The sequence below is a fragment of the Pelophylax lessonae genome, assembly GCF_965119305.1.
Source record: "Pelophylax lessonae genome assembly, chromosome: 4".
Taxonomy (NCBI): domain Eukaryota; kingdom Metazoa; phylum Chordata; class Amphibia; order Anura; family Ranidae; genus Pelophylax; species Pelophylax lessonae.
In genome coordinates, this window is record NC_138771.1 from 529,099,732 (window position 1) to 529,116,712 (window position 16,981).

General features: G+C 40.9%; 1 protein-coding gene across 1 annotated transcript in view; it reads right to left on the reverse strand.

Moving 5' to 3' along the window:
• The window catches only part of SCUBE1 (signal peptide, CUB domain and EGF like domain containing 1), a 587,141-nt gene that overhangs the window by 256,189 nt on the left and 313,971 nt on the right, over positions 1-16,981 (reverse strand). Inside the window, exon 5 of the mRNA XM_082255396.1 lies at positions 341-466. Within this exon, the coding sequence (XP_082111522.1) occupies positions 341-466 (126 nt within the window). The remainder of the gene's footprint in view (positions 1-340; positions 467-16,981) is intronic.

Consider the following 16,981-nt stretch of genomic DNA (forward strand, 5'->3'; position numbering starts at 1 on the left):
GAAGAAGAGGGCTGAGGAGGACAATACATGGAAACATAGTTATATAACTATAAGCCATTGTGACATAACTCATATAATAACATAATAGTTATGTTAATGGTAAATGGAGTCACACTGACAGTATTATAACCATGACAGTATAAAGTGATGCAATGGAATTTTTTTTCTACAGAACAAAGCTTTTACCACTAGAAAGCAAGACAATGTTTGTAGTGATTCCCAAAAAATCATTAATCATTTGAAGATTAACAGGTGTCTCACTGTCAGTCATTCCCGGTGACACATTGTTGATGGCTACCCACACATTCGGGTTTAATAAAGAAAATGTGCAACTACCTACATGTACAGTCCCTCTGGTTCTTTGCAAGTTCAAAGCCCGGACGACACTCGCAAGCTACTCCCACTTTTGGTGTCTCTCGGCATATATGAGCGCAGCCATGGTCTTTGTTCATGCAGTTCATGCCTTCTGTAAAGAAACAAAGAAACATCAAGGGGGAGAACATCAATCAACTTATGTCTCTCATATTATCATCTAAAAAGAAAATCAATTCTGGAAGCTGTGATAAAAAAGGCAAAGGACTAGTCACCAGTATTGCCTGCGATTTCCTTGCAGCTGATCCTTTTTTTATTATGGACTTACCATGCCTTGTTCTGAACTGTGATTTTGTGTGGATGCAGCCATCTTGGTAGAGGCAGGGCTTTACTTCCTCATCAGAGACTCCAGTAAAAAGAACAGTGAGCAGCACAGTATTAACCTCATCAAATCTCACTCCAAATCTAATGGGATTAGCAGTCAAAGGCATAAGTGTCTTAAATTGAATAAACCTGCTATTTTATGAGGAATTCCAGACAATGGGTATTCACTATCAAAAAAACCCAAAGAAAATTCCCAGCTCAACTTACCGACCAGCCTGCAACCAACCAGGTTATCCTGTCTAACAATATGTGTTAAAAACAGGGGGTTTGCACACATTTGCAAATACATGCATAAACTGCAGAGCCACTTCATGGCACCCCAGTATTTAGGGCAGTTTTAGGTGGGGGCAGTGGCCATTTGTTTGTACAAAAAGGTACTCACTAAACTGTATCCATGTCAAAGCATTCTGTCACCCCAGCATTTCACTACAAACACCTCTCCCTCCCTATAACAGAGAGGTGGTATTCTGTAGTCTACAGAGAGAACAATAGAACTGGTAGCATTCAGCACAGTCAAAAAGCATTGGAAGTTATCAGGGGGACAAGATTTCTGGCAGAATCAAGGGCCAATTTTTGTACATACTGAACAGATATAACAAGGGGAGCAAATAGGAGAAAGTCATTGTTAGGGTTTACCCTTTAAAGTGTATCGAAAGCCAAGACCTTAGTATTGGATGGTGTGAGTGCCGAGGGCTTAGAACCCTTGTCAGATCCTGACTGGTGTCTGTTTATGCTAGGGAGATTCACTCTCTATATATGTCCTGGTGACCACTGTGCTGGGACTGAAAGTAATGGACAATCCAAAATCGCTGCCCTGGAATGAACATGTGCATATCAAGTGTACCGACGCCAAGCATTCATGCTCTTCTTTAGTGAAAGACTGGAAACTGGGTCTGACGCAAACATGACTAAATGGACCTTTTCATGTCAGGAGTGGTCCCTTTTGGACTAGAGAGAGTGGACCGCACAAAGTATGCCTCAGTGATTTGTGGCTATGGTGTAAGTAGGTGTTGTTTTAAAGGACATGCTTTACTGTAACACACCTTTTCTTATATTTCTATCCCAACAGGTTCCTTTTAAGTTGGGAATGTAAAAATTAATTTCATGCAATTCAGATGACTACTAGAAGGAGTATTTAAAAATCTGTAACTGAAAAAAAAAATCCAAATATGGTACAGCAAAAAAAAAAAAAGTTAGTCATAAATTCACATGTTAATTCCGGTCTTCTAATATGTCTTTGGATGTTCCCACGGTGATTGTGTCATCTCCGAACAGGTATCCAAGTCCAGAAAGTAGATGGTGACCCCAGATGATGCCCGAACAAAGATGAAAACATTGTCATGTGCCTGGCCTACTCTGGGTGCTTCTAGTGTTTCCTCCCAGCTCTGTGTGTGTCAGTTCCTGCTGTTACCCCTCATAATGGGTACATCAAGTGGGCAGAAAAACCCCCACTAGAGTCCCAAGGAGATCGAGATAGACTGCCAATTGGTTTTACACTTCAGTATCTACCAGACACTGAAATATCCCTTTTGGGTAGACTGATACTGTAAATTTCATGATGAATCAATTTAGCAATCCTTAACTCCTCGTAAAACTCGGTCTCTTCTCCTGACCCCTGCAATAGTCTATATAGAAGTTTAAAACTGTGCAAATAAACAAAAACTATAAGAAAACTGAGGCTTCGGCGGGGGATTTAGAGCATAGCGTGAAGTCTTAGCGATATCAGCCAGAGCCCCTTGGATGGCTGGAGACGTGACAGAAAAGATAGAGCAGGTCACATGTCCCTAGACAAATGAAAGTCTTCTCTGCGGGGACATGTGTTTTCAATTTTAGAACAAAACAGGCAAGGTCAATGGACAATCACCCCCTGCAGATGAGATTGTGGTCTGAAGCACATGGGATATTCCTCGCTCTGCATGCACATCTGTCATGACACCTCAGAGCTGGGCCCTGTCTGGAGGCTCAGGAACATACATGTGCGTCAGCATATACAGCTTTATCTTGTCAGCACCAGGAGAAAGATGATTTGTGGGACTGGGAGGCTTAGAGCCTGAGGGGGAGGCTAGAATACTTTATAACTGCCAAGCCGCAAACCCCCCCAACAACCTCCGCCAAACACTTCCAGTACAAGTTTCATGGTCAAAACAAACAGAATTTGGGAACGTGGGATTTTTTTTATTTCTTGTGTGTATTGCAATCTTAAAGTGTTCTTAAAGTGTATGTTAATCTTTAAACTGAAATGGCATGAATGTGTTCCTTTAAATAAAATAATAAACTACACTAACATGTTGCACCTTGTATCCAGTTGACCCTATACTATGAAATAAGTGTTGATCCCACCAGTTCTGCTGTCCTCCTGTCTAATCAGATTTGTGTCTGTATTCTCAGTTTACCTGTTTGATCTAGCTGATCAGATTTACAGGATGGTATGCCAAGGCATGCCCATACTCCTGTGGTTAGCTTATTCGCCATGCCTCCCTTCTCGGAAGATGGACAAATAGGGAAGCTGTGCAGTCGCATGAATAAATCCACTGTATTAAGTATGTAATAGATTTGCATTTAAAAAAAAAGGCTTGCTAGAGCTTGAGAAAGCAATCTGAAAGACTACGCTAAAAAAATTTCCAATTTACTTCACAATTATTTTAACCTCCATGTGACCAGTAGTATTTAGTGCCTTTATCAGCAAAAATGTTTCAATCTGACAAGCTGGGCTTTTATTTTTATATTTTATTTTTCATTGCCACAAGAGGAATGTGTAGGTTGCCATTGTCAAAGCAGTCAGTCGTATGTGTCCCTTGTGCTAATGTCTCTTCATTTAGTTGAAATCCTTCTCCATCCATGACCCACTTACTTTCCTGCCACAAACTTCCAATGTAGCAGGGGGTTAATACAGCTAAAAGGCTGTCAAAGGCTATCATCAAGAAAGTCCAACTATGCCTGCCCTTTCCGGAATTGTCAGAAAAAGTCAGATCATTGGAGAAAGGCAGGCAGAGGTCCAGCAACAGCTAGAGAACTGACCATGGTGTGCTCTCATGCCTAGTGTAGTCAGTTTTTAATAGGAAAGAAGAGGGATTGGCAGGAACACCAGGGATTTCATACAAAAGGAAGCAAAACACAGAAAACAGAATATTTTTTCATACAAGTACATGCTTCAGCAGGTACACATATAAATCCTGTGTTTACATACTCTTTAAATTCTTTTGAATTATTCTCTATGGAGATGGTTCATATCTCCACTACAAGTCGCCTAAAGCTCAAATAATTTCTGGAGCTTTTCGTTTGAATTGTGCAGATTGGTGCATTTTTTAAGTGTTTTTATTCCCGCTGACATACATAGAAATGCGCAAATCATTCATAAAGGCTGACCCATGAAAGTTGATATACTTTATGGTATTTTACCACAATTGTTACCTAATTCTGTTTTATATGTTTTTTGATACATTGGGGCATGGAATACTATTGTAATACCATCAGCATCTGGCACCTTGATCAGGGGTCAACAATGGGCGTGTGGGTGGTTTATTAATATATTTTTAGGGACATTCATCTCTCCCCCCTCCCCGTTTCTCCGTCCCCCCTTTTTTGGGGGTAGGGAGGGTCTTTATGCCCCCTTTGCTTCCTTTTATATTAATACCTTAATACCTTATCATCATCTTCTTTGGTGGGATCCAAGCTTTACTTATATTTATATTTTGTTCCCCCTTTTTTCGATTGCTCCTTGTCCTTTACATACATTGTTATGTCCCCCTTGGGACTTACAGGGTTATGTGGTCTGGCTTTCCATCACTTTTGTTCCTCCGGTCCGGCACATGTGGGCCCCCATACTTGGTTTGTTTCCAGTTGGGGGCTTGAGTATGCTGCATGGTGGGGTGGAGATATTCTCTGCCGCCACATGCGGCGCTCGATCATGTATCGGTGGTGATTAAGTCCTCTGTTTTCGCTTCCATCGGTAACCGGATGTTGACGTTTTCGTCACTTCCGGTGCGCCGAGTACGTCATTTCCGGTCTAGACGCGGGAACGCGGCCATTCTCGAGTGGCGCGAACCCGCGGGAGTGTAGGGAGGGCGTGTCCACGCCTCTCCTTAAACATAGGACGCCAAGGCTCACCATGGCGCCTCACTCCTTTGCTCCTCCACGTTGTGGGAGGTAGCCTTTTATCGTGGTGCCACAGATTTTGGTCCATCTGTTACTCAGCAGCTTCTTTCGGCAATTCCAGTGGGAATGGTGTGGGTTGAACCCACATCCCTCAAAGGATTTTGACCCTCCTTTTTGTTATATGTAAGTAATCCCTGGGCAATGGTTTTCCCCTCTTTTGGGGGGGGGGGGGTTTACAATACTTTTGGCTAGGCATTGGGGTCCATAGGCTCGATATATGCCCCCATTTGTGTCCCCACCTCTCTTTTGAATTCTTTGTGGTTTGGCCGATTGGGTCATAGACCCATTCTGTATTGCTGCTGCCATGTGTATAATATATGTTTTTTGTGACATTTTTTGTGATATTTTTTGCGATATTTTTGGCTCCCAATAATATATTTATGTACATATATATTTGTTTGTTTTCAGGCACTATATGTTAAAGGGTACCTTTTTGTTGATACATACCCCGTGAGTCTACTGGAGGGACATATGATGGGTACCAGACCTCATGCCCAGGACTATCTGTGAGCTATTCAGGCTTCCTTTTTTCCTTTTGAAAATTAGTGGGAGTTTATTATTACTACTTTTTTTTGCTGAAGCTTGTTTTCCTCGAGCAAGGACAACATTATGTTGCCATGAGGAGGCATTGGTGGGTATATTTTTACATTTGTATACAAACGTGTATATATAGTCACATGTTATTCTCATTTTCGCTCATTTTTTACATCCATGACCTTGGAAACAGGTGCAGGATGGGTCAAGTTATTCATGCCTCTAATGTATATTTTTTCTGTGTTTGTTTGTGGAATTTTCTTCTTTAGGTAAGAAAATAAAGGGACTAATAGACAAATCCCTGACGAAGATTGGAACTAAAAGTTCGTTTATTCTCTCGAAACGCGTTGGATTAGGATTAATGCTCTCCTTCACCTAGGGTTGTACCCCGGTGTGGGAGAGATATTATTTATCCCTTGCTTTCTTGCACAGTTTCACCATTTTTGTTTATTTCCATTCTTGTATGGCTTAGATATATGTCACATGTTTTTGTGATCCATGGCCTGCCGTGGTTTTCCACAATTGGCCAGGGAACCTGCTGTATTCATGTATTCATGACATGATATATTGTTTTTTAACCAATAAATTATCATATTTTATTTATTTTGTTTTTTCATATGTTATTGCCTTAAAAATCCCCCCCCCCTTTTCTCAGAGGAGATCAACACTGCATAGTGTTAGTTTTTAAGACCCATGAAAGGTTTTCTGTGAAAAAAAAAAATGCCTACATTTTGCCCAAAAAGTATGGATAAGCCAGCAGATGGATCAAGCCTGTCTTTTAGTTACACAAAGCCACAGGTTTATACTGTGCACCATTACAGCCTTCCAGCCAAAAGTGTCCTAAAAACCAATGACACCATCAGTTGATAAGGAAGATGTCGGGGATCTGCACAGCATCCTTGTTTGCCCCTCTCCATCAGCACTGAGGTCATGTTAGCTGAGCGAGGGAGAGAAACTGAGGGAGAAGACAATGCTAGAATACTAGCCAGTACAAGGGTGTATAGGTGTATCTCGGTTTTGGAAGACCAATGCAGCCCATCGGCGAGTCAGTTTTTTTTCATTCAAGCAGTGGGTTTAACAAAAAAACTGACCTGATTCCCCTATCCACACATTCCACATGGATAAGGGAATCCATGTCATTGTATTCAGACGGGGAGACTTCCCCATCATCGGAATACACTGATAGCATTACTTGCAGCGCCGAATGAGTGGACAAAATCCAACAGGGTGGTTGTACAGAAGTTGATCGGTAGATTAACTTCTGTACAACCACAGTGCCCATACATGGATCAAACTTCCGCTGGTCCCTGCTGAAGCGACCAAATTTTAACTGGCCTAAATAACCTCTTAGGCTAAGCGTCCTACATTTGTGGATGTTGCTGCATTATGTAAAACTACTGGTATAGTTTTTTACAATTTAGAATGGAGTGCTTTGAGATTGTGAATAATTTTAAACCGTGCTTTGACATAAAAAATGGTGAAAAACACTGGCCAAGAGAATGGTGAAAACCCCCATCTGCTGCTTTTTTTCCTATCTATGCCACCATTGGGGAGATTTCCCTTCACGTCTTGTTTTTTAGGCACAACAAGAAATCATAGAAAATTGGTGGCAATTCGGAATTTCGATTTTTTCACTCGCATTCAGTCCCAGAGGCAATGGTAACCAGGATAAATCAGAAGAGTGAAGCTCCCCTTGTGGGGACATAGACATCAATAGTGGTTCTAACTCCTTACAGTTCTAAACCCTAACCACACTATCGTAAAAAATGTAAACGGTTTTATGTTGTGGATATCTCTTGTTTTTGTCTGTGTGCCCATTTAATAAGATTTCCCATCCCCTCCTTGAGGAGAGATTGTGAGGATTGTTTAATGGGGCACAGTAACTGGGACTGTGAAGACGGACAGTGGGACAGAGTGTAACGGTCCCTATGTCCAGCATGTTAATGAGAAGGAGGAGATTGAAATGATGGTAATGAAAAAAACATAATCAACTCACTTTTTTCAGCACCTTGACTTGATCTAACTTTGGTAGATATTGTACATTAAGGAATGCAGCACCCCCCCCCCCCCCCCCACACACACACACACACACACACACACTTACCCAGGGCAGCCTACCTGCTCCTATATAAATACCTTTATTCTCGTTCCAATGATCTTCATTGGGTCCTCTTCGGCTTGCACATGTGCTGAGTGGCCTTATTTGTTCCTATAGGGAGAGTCGTACTCTGCAGGCCCCCTGGAGGCCATCATGAGTACTGTGTTCCTAAGGAACAAATGAGAATGCACATGCACTAGATCAGGGATCTTCAAACTACGGCCCTCCAGCTGCTGCGGAACTACACATCCCATGAGGCATTGTAAAACTGACAATCACAGGCATGACTAGGCATGATGGGAATTGTAGTTCCTGAACAACTGAAGGGCCATAGTTTGGAGACCCCTGCACTAGATCAAGGAAAGTATCTGACCCGGGGGTGTACGGGGGAAGGGGGGTTACTACATTTGTTAATTCATTCATCAATTTACATTCTCTCTTGGGAGGGCGGGAGGGGTTAAAAGAAACTATTGAATGTTTGTTATTCTCTTTGTATGTGATTTTTTGTCTATTGAAGGGAAACCATAAAAATATAAGAAGTCTAAAAAAAAAAAAAAAAAAAAATACAGCATCCTAGGTAAATACCCCAAATGGAGCTCCAATCACAACTTTAGCACATTTGGATAGGGCAGGGAAGAGAAATAACCTCTGTCTGGTTTGTATTACTTTCTCTATCTCTTGTATCTGGGCAGTTTTTTTTCTATTGTTTTCAGTGACCCAACAGAAGAGATAAGGGCAATCTCCCAAATAGGGATACAGTGATAGGAAGGCCAAGATTTCTCGCTCTAAAGCCTAGTACACACTACTAGGTTTTTTTCATTCAACCTAGCGGGCTAAACAAAAAACACTGACAGCTCAAGTTGGAGCCACTGTAATAATCTGATGTTAGTACAGCAATCCCCCCTGCTGTGCTATTGTGTTCCGACAGGCGGGCGGTCACCCCACCAGAACACTCCGGTGAGTGCTCTCAGCCACTGGCTAGGAGCGCTGCTCGGGAGTCGGTCAGCAGGCCTTTTTAGGTCATGCCCCTTTAATTGTTGGACCAGCTGCAGTACACACGCGCCAAATGTCTTTCTATTGCAATGGCCGATGCGGTCTGACATTCAACCTGTGTGTGCTAGGTTTAAGATAAAGAAGATAATAAAAATAATTAAAAAAGATAAATAAGAAGAAATGTATTTTCTGGTTCTGCTTTAGATGTACCTGCATTTTAGGAGGATAGGTCCATTTCACCATATAAAATATCCTTTTATCAAAAATATATAATTTAAAAAAATGAGTTATACTGCAGTTGGTCAGTTTGAAAGTCGGGGACAGAACCTGCGGCTGTCTTAGGAGATCAGGGTCAGCTGGCATGCATGCGGGTCATGTGTTGTAGCTTTGGTTCTTATTCCTTGACTGTAGGTATCCAATGAAGTGGCCAAAGCAATATTTGGTTGAAACAAAGGCAGAAATGACCAGTGCAATGAAGCCAAACATTTCTATCGAAAGATATCACTTGGACAGAGTCCTGTTCAGCCCTGGCCCTGAAAAACCACAATAATCACAAAGTAAATAACATCACTAGACAGCCACAATAAAACACGTACAACGCAATCCAAAATCAAGCTATACTCCTAATAAAATACATTTCCATTTTCTTCCAAACAACTGTACTTCCTGAATGTTCTGTACTGAGAACCTCAACTTCAGTTCAGTGCCAATGAATGAAGTAATAACTTGCAACCCTGATCAGGATTGAAAGGACATGAACCCCCAAATTACAGTGTCTTGAAAAAGTGTTCATACACCTTAAAATTATACACCTTTTGTCATGTTACAACCAAAAACGTAAACAAAACATGGCACAAAATTGTGAAGAAGAAGGAAAATGATTACTGGCTTTCAACCTTTTTTAGAAATAAATATCTGAAAAGTGTGGCATGCATTTGTATTTAGCCCCCTTTACTCTGATATACCCAAGTCTAGTGGAACCAGTTGCCTTCACAAGTCACCTAATTAGTAAATAGGGTCTGCATGTAATTTAATCTCAGTATAAATACAGCTGTTCTGTGAAGCCCTCAGACTTTTGTTAGAGAACCTTAGTGAACAAACCGCATCACAAAAGCCAAGGAACACACCAGACAGGTCAGGGATAGAGTTGCGGAGAAGTTTAAAGCAGTTAGGTTATAAAAAAAATATCCCAAGCTTTGAACATCTCATGGAGCACTATTCAATAAATTATTTGAAAATGGAAAGAGTGTGGCACAACTACAAACCTAACAAGACATGGCCATCCACCTAAACTGATAGGCCAGTCATGGAGAGCTTTAAACAGAGAAGCAGCCAAGAGGCCCATGGTAAATCTGGAGGAGCTTTGGAGACCCACAACTCAGGTGGGAGAATCTGTTCACAGAAGAAAGCCATTTTTGAAAGAAAGCCATAAGAAGTCTTGTTTTCAGTTTGCGAGAAGCCATGTGGGGGACACAGAAAATATGTGGAAGAAGGTGCTCTGGTCAGATAAGACCAAAATGGAAGGTTTTGGCGCAAAAAGCAAAACGTTATGTGTGGCAGAAAACTAACACTGCACATCACCCTGAATACATCCCCACCGTGAAACATGGTGGTGGCAGCATCATGTTGTGGGGATGCTTCAGCAGGGACAGGGAAGCTGGTCAGAGTTGATGGGAAGATAGATGGAGCCAAATACAGGGCAATCTTAAAAGAAAACCCGGTAGAGTATGCAAAAGCCTTGACTGGGGCGGAGGTTCACCTTCCAGCAGGACAACGACCCTAAACATACAGCCAGAGCTACAATGGAATGGTTTAAATCAAATCTTATACATGTGTTAGAATGGCCCAGTCAAAGTCCAGACCTACAGTATCTCACAAAAGTGAGTACACCCCTCACATTTTTGAAAATATTTTATTATATCTTTTCATGCAACAACGCTGAAGAAATTATACTATGTAACGTAGTGAGTGTACAGCTTATATAACAGTGTAAATTTGCTGCCCCCTCAAAATAACCCAACACACAGCCATTAATGTCTAAACCACTGGCAACAAAAGTGAGTACACCCCTAAGTCAAAATGTCCAAATTGGGCTCAATAAGCCATTTTCCCTCCTCAGTGTCATGTGACTCGTTAGTGTTACAAGGTCTCAGGCTCTCACTCTCTCATACTGGCAACTAGAAGTTCAACATGGCACCGCATGGCATAGAACTCTCAGAGAATCTGTAAAAAAGAATTGTTGCTCTACATAAAGATGGCCTAGGTTATAAGAAGATTGCCAAGACCCTGAAACTGAGCTGTAGTACAGTGGCCAAGACCATACAGCGGTTTAACAGTACAGGTTCCACTCAGAACAGGCCTTACCGTGGTTGACCAAAGAAGTTGAGTGCACATGCTCAGCGTCATATCCAGAGGTTGCCTTTGGGAAATAGACGTATGAGTTGTTAAAGGGGTGGGGGGTCAGCCTGTCAGTGCTCAGACCATAAGCCCCACACTACATCAAATTGGTCAGCATGGCTGTTGTCCCTTGAAGGAAGCCTCTTCTAAATATGATGCACAAGAAAGCAGTTTGCTGAAGACAAGCAGACTAAGGACATGGATTACTGGAACCATATCCTGTGATCTTGGTCTCAGATAAACATATTCGGTTGAGATGGTGTCAAGCATGTGTGGCGGCAACCATGTGAGGAGACAAAGACAAGTGTGTCTTGCCTACAGTCAACCATGGTGGTGGGAATGTTATGGTCTGGGGCTGCATGAGTTCAGCCGGCACTGGGGAGCTACAGTTTACTGAGGGAACCATGAATGCCAACATGTACTGTGACATACTGAAGCAGAGCATGATCCCCTCCCTTCTGAAAATGGGCAGCAGGGCAGTATTCCAACATGATAATGACCCCAAATACACCTCCAAGATGACCACTACCTTGCTAAAGAAACTGAGGGTAAAGGTGACGGACTGGCCAAGCATGTCTCCAGGTCTAAACCCTATTGCGCACCTGTAGAGCATCCTCAAACGAAAGGTGAAGGAGCGCAAGGTCTCTATAATCCGCCAGCTCCTTGTTGTCCTTATGGAGGAGTGAAAGAAGACCCCAATGGCAACCTGTGAAGCTCTGGTGAACTCCATGCCCAAGAGGGTTAAGGCAGTGCTGGAAAATAATGGTGGCCACACAAAATATTGACACTTTGGGCCCAATTTGGACATTTTGACTTAGGGGTGTACTCACTTTTGTTGCCAGCGGTTTAGACAATAATGGCTGTGTTGAGTTTTTTTGAGGGGACAGCAAATTTACACTGTTATACAAGCTGTACACTCACTACTTTACATCGTAGAAAAATGTCATTTCTTCAGTGTTATCACATAAAAAGTTATAGTAAAATATTTACAAAAATGTGAGGGGTGTACTCACTTTTATGAGATACTGTAATACAAATACAAATGCACGCCACACTTTGCAGATATTTGTAAAAAAAAATTAACACAATTTCTTTCACTTCATAACATACATTTAGGTTTTTGGCTATAACATGACAAGATGTGGAAAGTTTCAAGGGGTATAAATACTTTTTCAAGGCACTGTATAAAGATGTGTAAATTGAAATGTTAGAGCGTATTACACTTACAGATAAAAAAAAAAAAAAAAACACATACTGTGACGGTACTAACCGTCATTATGAGTGAAAGACAGTTAAGTAATGGTTTGAATTGCTTCAATATTTGTCAGCAAAATCTTCATATAGAAATATGAAGATTTAATACCACCTTACACAGTGTATTCCGTGCTTGGCTGTGAGAGAGACACAAAGACTGTCATTTGCAGACTTCCCGATTGTTTGTGTATTGGGAGGGAATGTGTATTGTGTTAAAGTTTACCTGTCTGTTCCATTGTTAAATGTTAATGACCTCACATTGTTCTGTCCAGATGGCTAATTAGTTTAGTTCCTGTATACACTTTTATCTGCATATGCTACTGTAATCAGCCAGAGGGGAGGGATTGTGTACACTGTATGGGAGTGTAAAACCCTGTTCCTATTGGATTGTGAATGTCACGTAACCCTTGCAATGGGAACTTTTAATTTTTCTGGAGTTGGGCTCAAAGGTGTTGGGCAGCATATTACAACAACAAAAGTTCTATATCAAACTATTTTGGTAACGGTTTAATGTGCAGGAGTAAAAGGTGTGCTAGGTGATCCGGTATCAAAAGGATTCATGCAGAGGTCAAACACCTGAAGGAATAGCTAAGACCCTAAAAAAAAAAAAAATCCAGCCTTGGAAAATTTGAAAAACAAGGGTTCCTGCGAGCTACCACTTTACTATAGATTTTTAAAATGCCGCAAACACTTCACTTCTCATAAGAGTGCAATAGGTCCAAAAAGTATTAAAATAGTGTTGCGCAAAGAAAAAATCTATTAAAATGTGTAAAAATAGTGATAGGGTATTTAAATAACTACATGTATTCCTCAAGGTTCGGATCCCATTACGATTTTCTTAAAATGCAATCACTTATATAAAATACGTCGCTATAAAAAAATTATTTTTTTGTGCCATGACATGCCCTTACAACTTTTTTTATGTTTTTCTTTAAAGTGCATAGATAGGTAATGTTTTTCAAACCCCCTATTTATGTTGTAGACGTGTTCCTTAATCCTTTCCCTCAAGGGTCTTTTGGTACGTCCCAAATACATTTTATTACAGGGGCACTTTATAGCATATACTACTCCCTCCGTGCCACATGTAATGAAGTCCCGGATTTCATATGATTTATTGTTTGGGGGGTTCTCAAATATTAATCATTTTCTGGTGTTAACGGGAATCCTCACACATCCATAGCATCGCCCGCATGCATGGAAACCTTTGAATTTCCATCCAAACATTGATGGTTTGGTGGGGGGTTCTATCACGTTTTTAATGATTTTATCTCTCAAGTTTGGAGCGCGTCTGTATATGAAATCCGGTTTTTCCTTCAATAGTGGGCCTAGGATTTTATCCTGCTTATCTTTTAAAAGGTATAAGCACTATTTTGAGTTTTTTACTTTCATGTCATGCGGATTACTTAGGAGATAAAAGGCTAAGGGATAAGAGCACCTGGAGCTCCAAAATACACAGCATTCAAGCTCAGTACTTAATGCAAGTTCACTGATGAGATAAATGGCCACTCTATGGGATAAGACCTCCTGGAATTGCTAGAGATCCAGCATTGGAGCGCAATTATATTGAATACAAGGTGAGCGCCCAATCACAAGGGGGTGCACGAATAGGAAAGAATAGTGACACCCTGGTCACCCACTTGGTTCTGGGATCACAGCCACACACTGGTGGCTTGAGCACAGAGGACTGTATTGCACTAATTGTCACTGGAATTATTGGACACTATTTATTTAATTCAAAATATTTAAAAAAAAAATATTTTTTATATATCTTTCATTATTTTGATATTGTATCTACATATATTTATACATATAATATTTTATCAGTGTTTAATTTTGAGGATTGACATTTATAGTATATTGATTATTATTTAGATTTCATGTAATAGAAATTACTGAGATATATCACAGCACACCAGCACTTTAACAATTTTTTATAGCACCATCATCATTGTACACTATTTATTAGGATCACCTATAGCACAAAAAATAATTTTTTTATAGCAACGTATTTTATATAAGTGATTGCATTTTAAGAAAATCGTATTGGGATCCGAACCTTGAGGAATACATGTAGTTATTGAAATACCCTATCACTATTTTTACACATTTTAATAGATTTTTTCTTTGCGCAACACTATTTTAATACTTCTTGGAAAATTTGAGTCTCAAACTCCAAAAACACAAAAAGTGGACAGCACAGGAGAACAAATAGGTAGGGAGAATGTTAGCCACTAGAAGACAGCTTTTGCCTTTTTTGATTGAAGTTCCTTTCACCTGTTGTAAGTTACAAGTCCACTTGTTTTCAAGCTGCTGAATCCAGCTGCTGCCTTGTAAAGCACGCCAGGCCTGAGCTCTCCAAGGCAAAGTTCATGGGTGCATGAACCAGGGAACAGACATTTGTGGTTTGGTAAAGGCTTTTTTTTCCCCTCTTCTGCAGCAACAATGGCAGATTGTACTTTGCTAAAGACACGGTTCCTATGGCAACACCATCAATAACATTTTCTGCATCACTTTGCTACAAGCTCACCATCAATGCCCAAAAAAGAAAAAAGAAAAACAATTATTCCACTGGCAAAAAGGAAAGTCAGTTCAGGCTCATCAATCGAAAATTATGTAAAAAGTAGGTGGAAAAAAATAAATAAAACTTTTTGGGGGAACTTTTCCCCCTCTTCCCTTCTTACCGTGAATAATTGTCACTGGAGGAGCTTTTAGTTGGCAAAACAAACAATTCACGTGGATAAAAGGGTCTGGGGGGGCTACACAAATAAAAGGAGTTTTGAATGACATCAAAAGAAGTTTAACAAACGTGTCAAGCATAAATCTGTCACTTTATAGGGCATTCAAGGGCCTGGACTTCACCTGCTCCTCCAATATATCCCATTAAAGAAAAGCCTGGGTCAAAATTAAGAACATTTCTATAGTCTTAAGCCCTCGTTCACACGGAGGGTGGGTTTGAAGTCATGCGAGTTCAGCTGAACTCGCACAATTTCATACCTGCATGTCAGTGCGAGTTCGGGGGCGATTTGCCAGACATCTGTGCGGGTTCCTGCACAGATGTATATTAAAGAATCGCCTCTGAATTTGCCAAAAGTAGTGCATAAACTACTTTTGGGAAACAGTGCAGCGCCGCAAAGTTGGCGACGCACCGATTTGGACGTTGCGGGCAGTAGGCTCTGATTAGGCATGCGATTTGACATGCCAAATTGACCCGATGTGAATGGAGGTGTAATGCCAGAGCTGTAGAGATACTTTTTTAGGCATAAAGGGGGGGCATGGACTAAAACTGAAACAAACAGATTCTGGAGCAGCTGAGTAAAGTAACCAATCCACTTCAGAAACAGCTTGTTAACTTAAAGGATACGTTCACTTTCGTACAAAAAATTAAAAGTACACATCTTTTCTCAATTAAAAGAATGTGCACTTATTATTTTTTGTATTAGGCGCCTGTAAAGCATTGCACCAGCGATCAGAAGATCGCTGATGCCATGCAGGTCTCCTCTACACTGTAAGCGCATCTGCTATCCCATACATCCTGTATGAGTAAGCCGATACTCACTGACAGGAAGACTCAATGAACTACCACGGCGCTCCACAGCAGCCAAGAAGCTCTTTGTATAAATGACGCGGCCGTGTGGGCAGAGCCTCGCACATCCGCGCTGCTTTCAAAAACTGGTAGCTAGTACGGGGAACTACTCCCCATATTACTTCCAGGAGGGGGGGGAGCGGGCGGTGGCAGCAGCAATGGGAACATGTTACATGTTCCACCCTAAAATCGTGTGGATCATGTAACATGTTCCCAAAGGTGAACTTATCCTTTCAACTTTCAAAATTAAACCTAGAAGCTAATTGGCTGTCATGCACAGCTGCCAGATACTGGCTGCTCCAATCTTAGTAAATTCCACTCAGATATTTGGTATCTTTTTGAGCTGTCAAATATTCAATTGAAAGGGTTTTGTCAAATTAGATGGTATCAAAAAGTTTTAAGAATAGCTCTGTTTACAAGAAAGTACTTTATCTACATTTACACACTATTACCTTCAAAATACAAGGTGGTATCAAAAAGTATCAAGAATATAGTAGTTCTGTAACACACCAACAGATGGCAGCACAATGCTGCATGCACAGTCACAGGGAGCACCCACCCTCATAAATCAGTGTGCCAAAAAACATCATCCTGTGTACATCGAGAACTGTGCAACTAGTGCTATTCTGACAACATGTGTTACCATGTCTGCCATTTCTTTATGTACAGCAATTTAGAACAAACGTGCGTTTCTGGCCGGAAACATGATCACACTTCCTCACCCACCCTACTCGCCAGATTTGACTTATGCGCACTTTGCCCTCTTCCCAAAGATGAAGATCCAGCTCAAAGGTCGCCATTTTGACACCACTGCAGAGATTCAGCACAAAAAGCAGAAGGTGCTTGACACGCTTCAAAAGGAAGACTTTCAGAACACTTTCCACTAGTGGCAGGAATGCTGGGAGCGCTGTATTGCTGTGCATGGGGACTATTTTGAAGGTGATAGTGTGTAAACATAGATAATAGAGTAACAGAGCTAGTCTCAAAATGTTTTGATACCACCTCGTACGGTGAGTAAGCATTGATGCTGGCCTGATCACTGGGTGAAAATAAAGAGAAAAAAGGAAGACAAAAGGAAAACTAACACAGCCACTACATTTAAAGACTGGCAAGCTTCAGCATATTTTTGTTCTTGGGTTTAGATATGCATTACCTACATCGTATATGATATCATCAATTAGTGCAGTAATGTATCCCTAAGTTTAGATTCAACTTACACATTTGTATGATTGTGTCATAAATGTGCACAAATATGTCGTAAGAATTGTTGG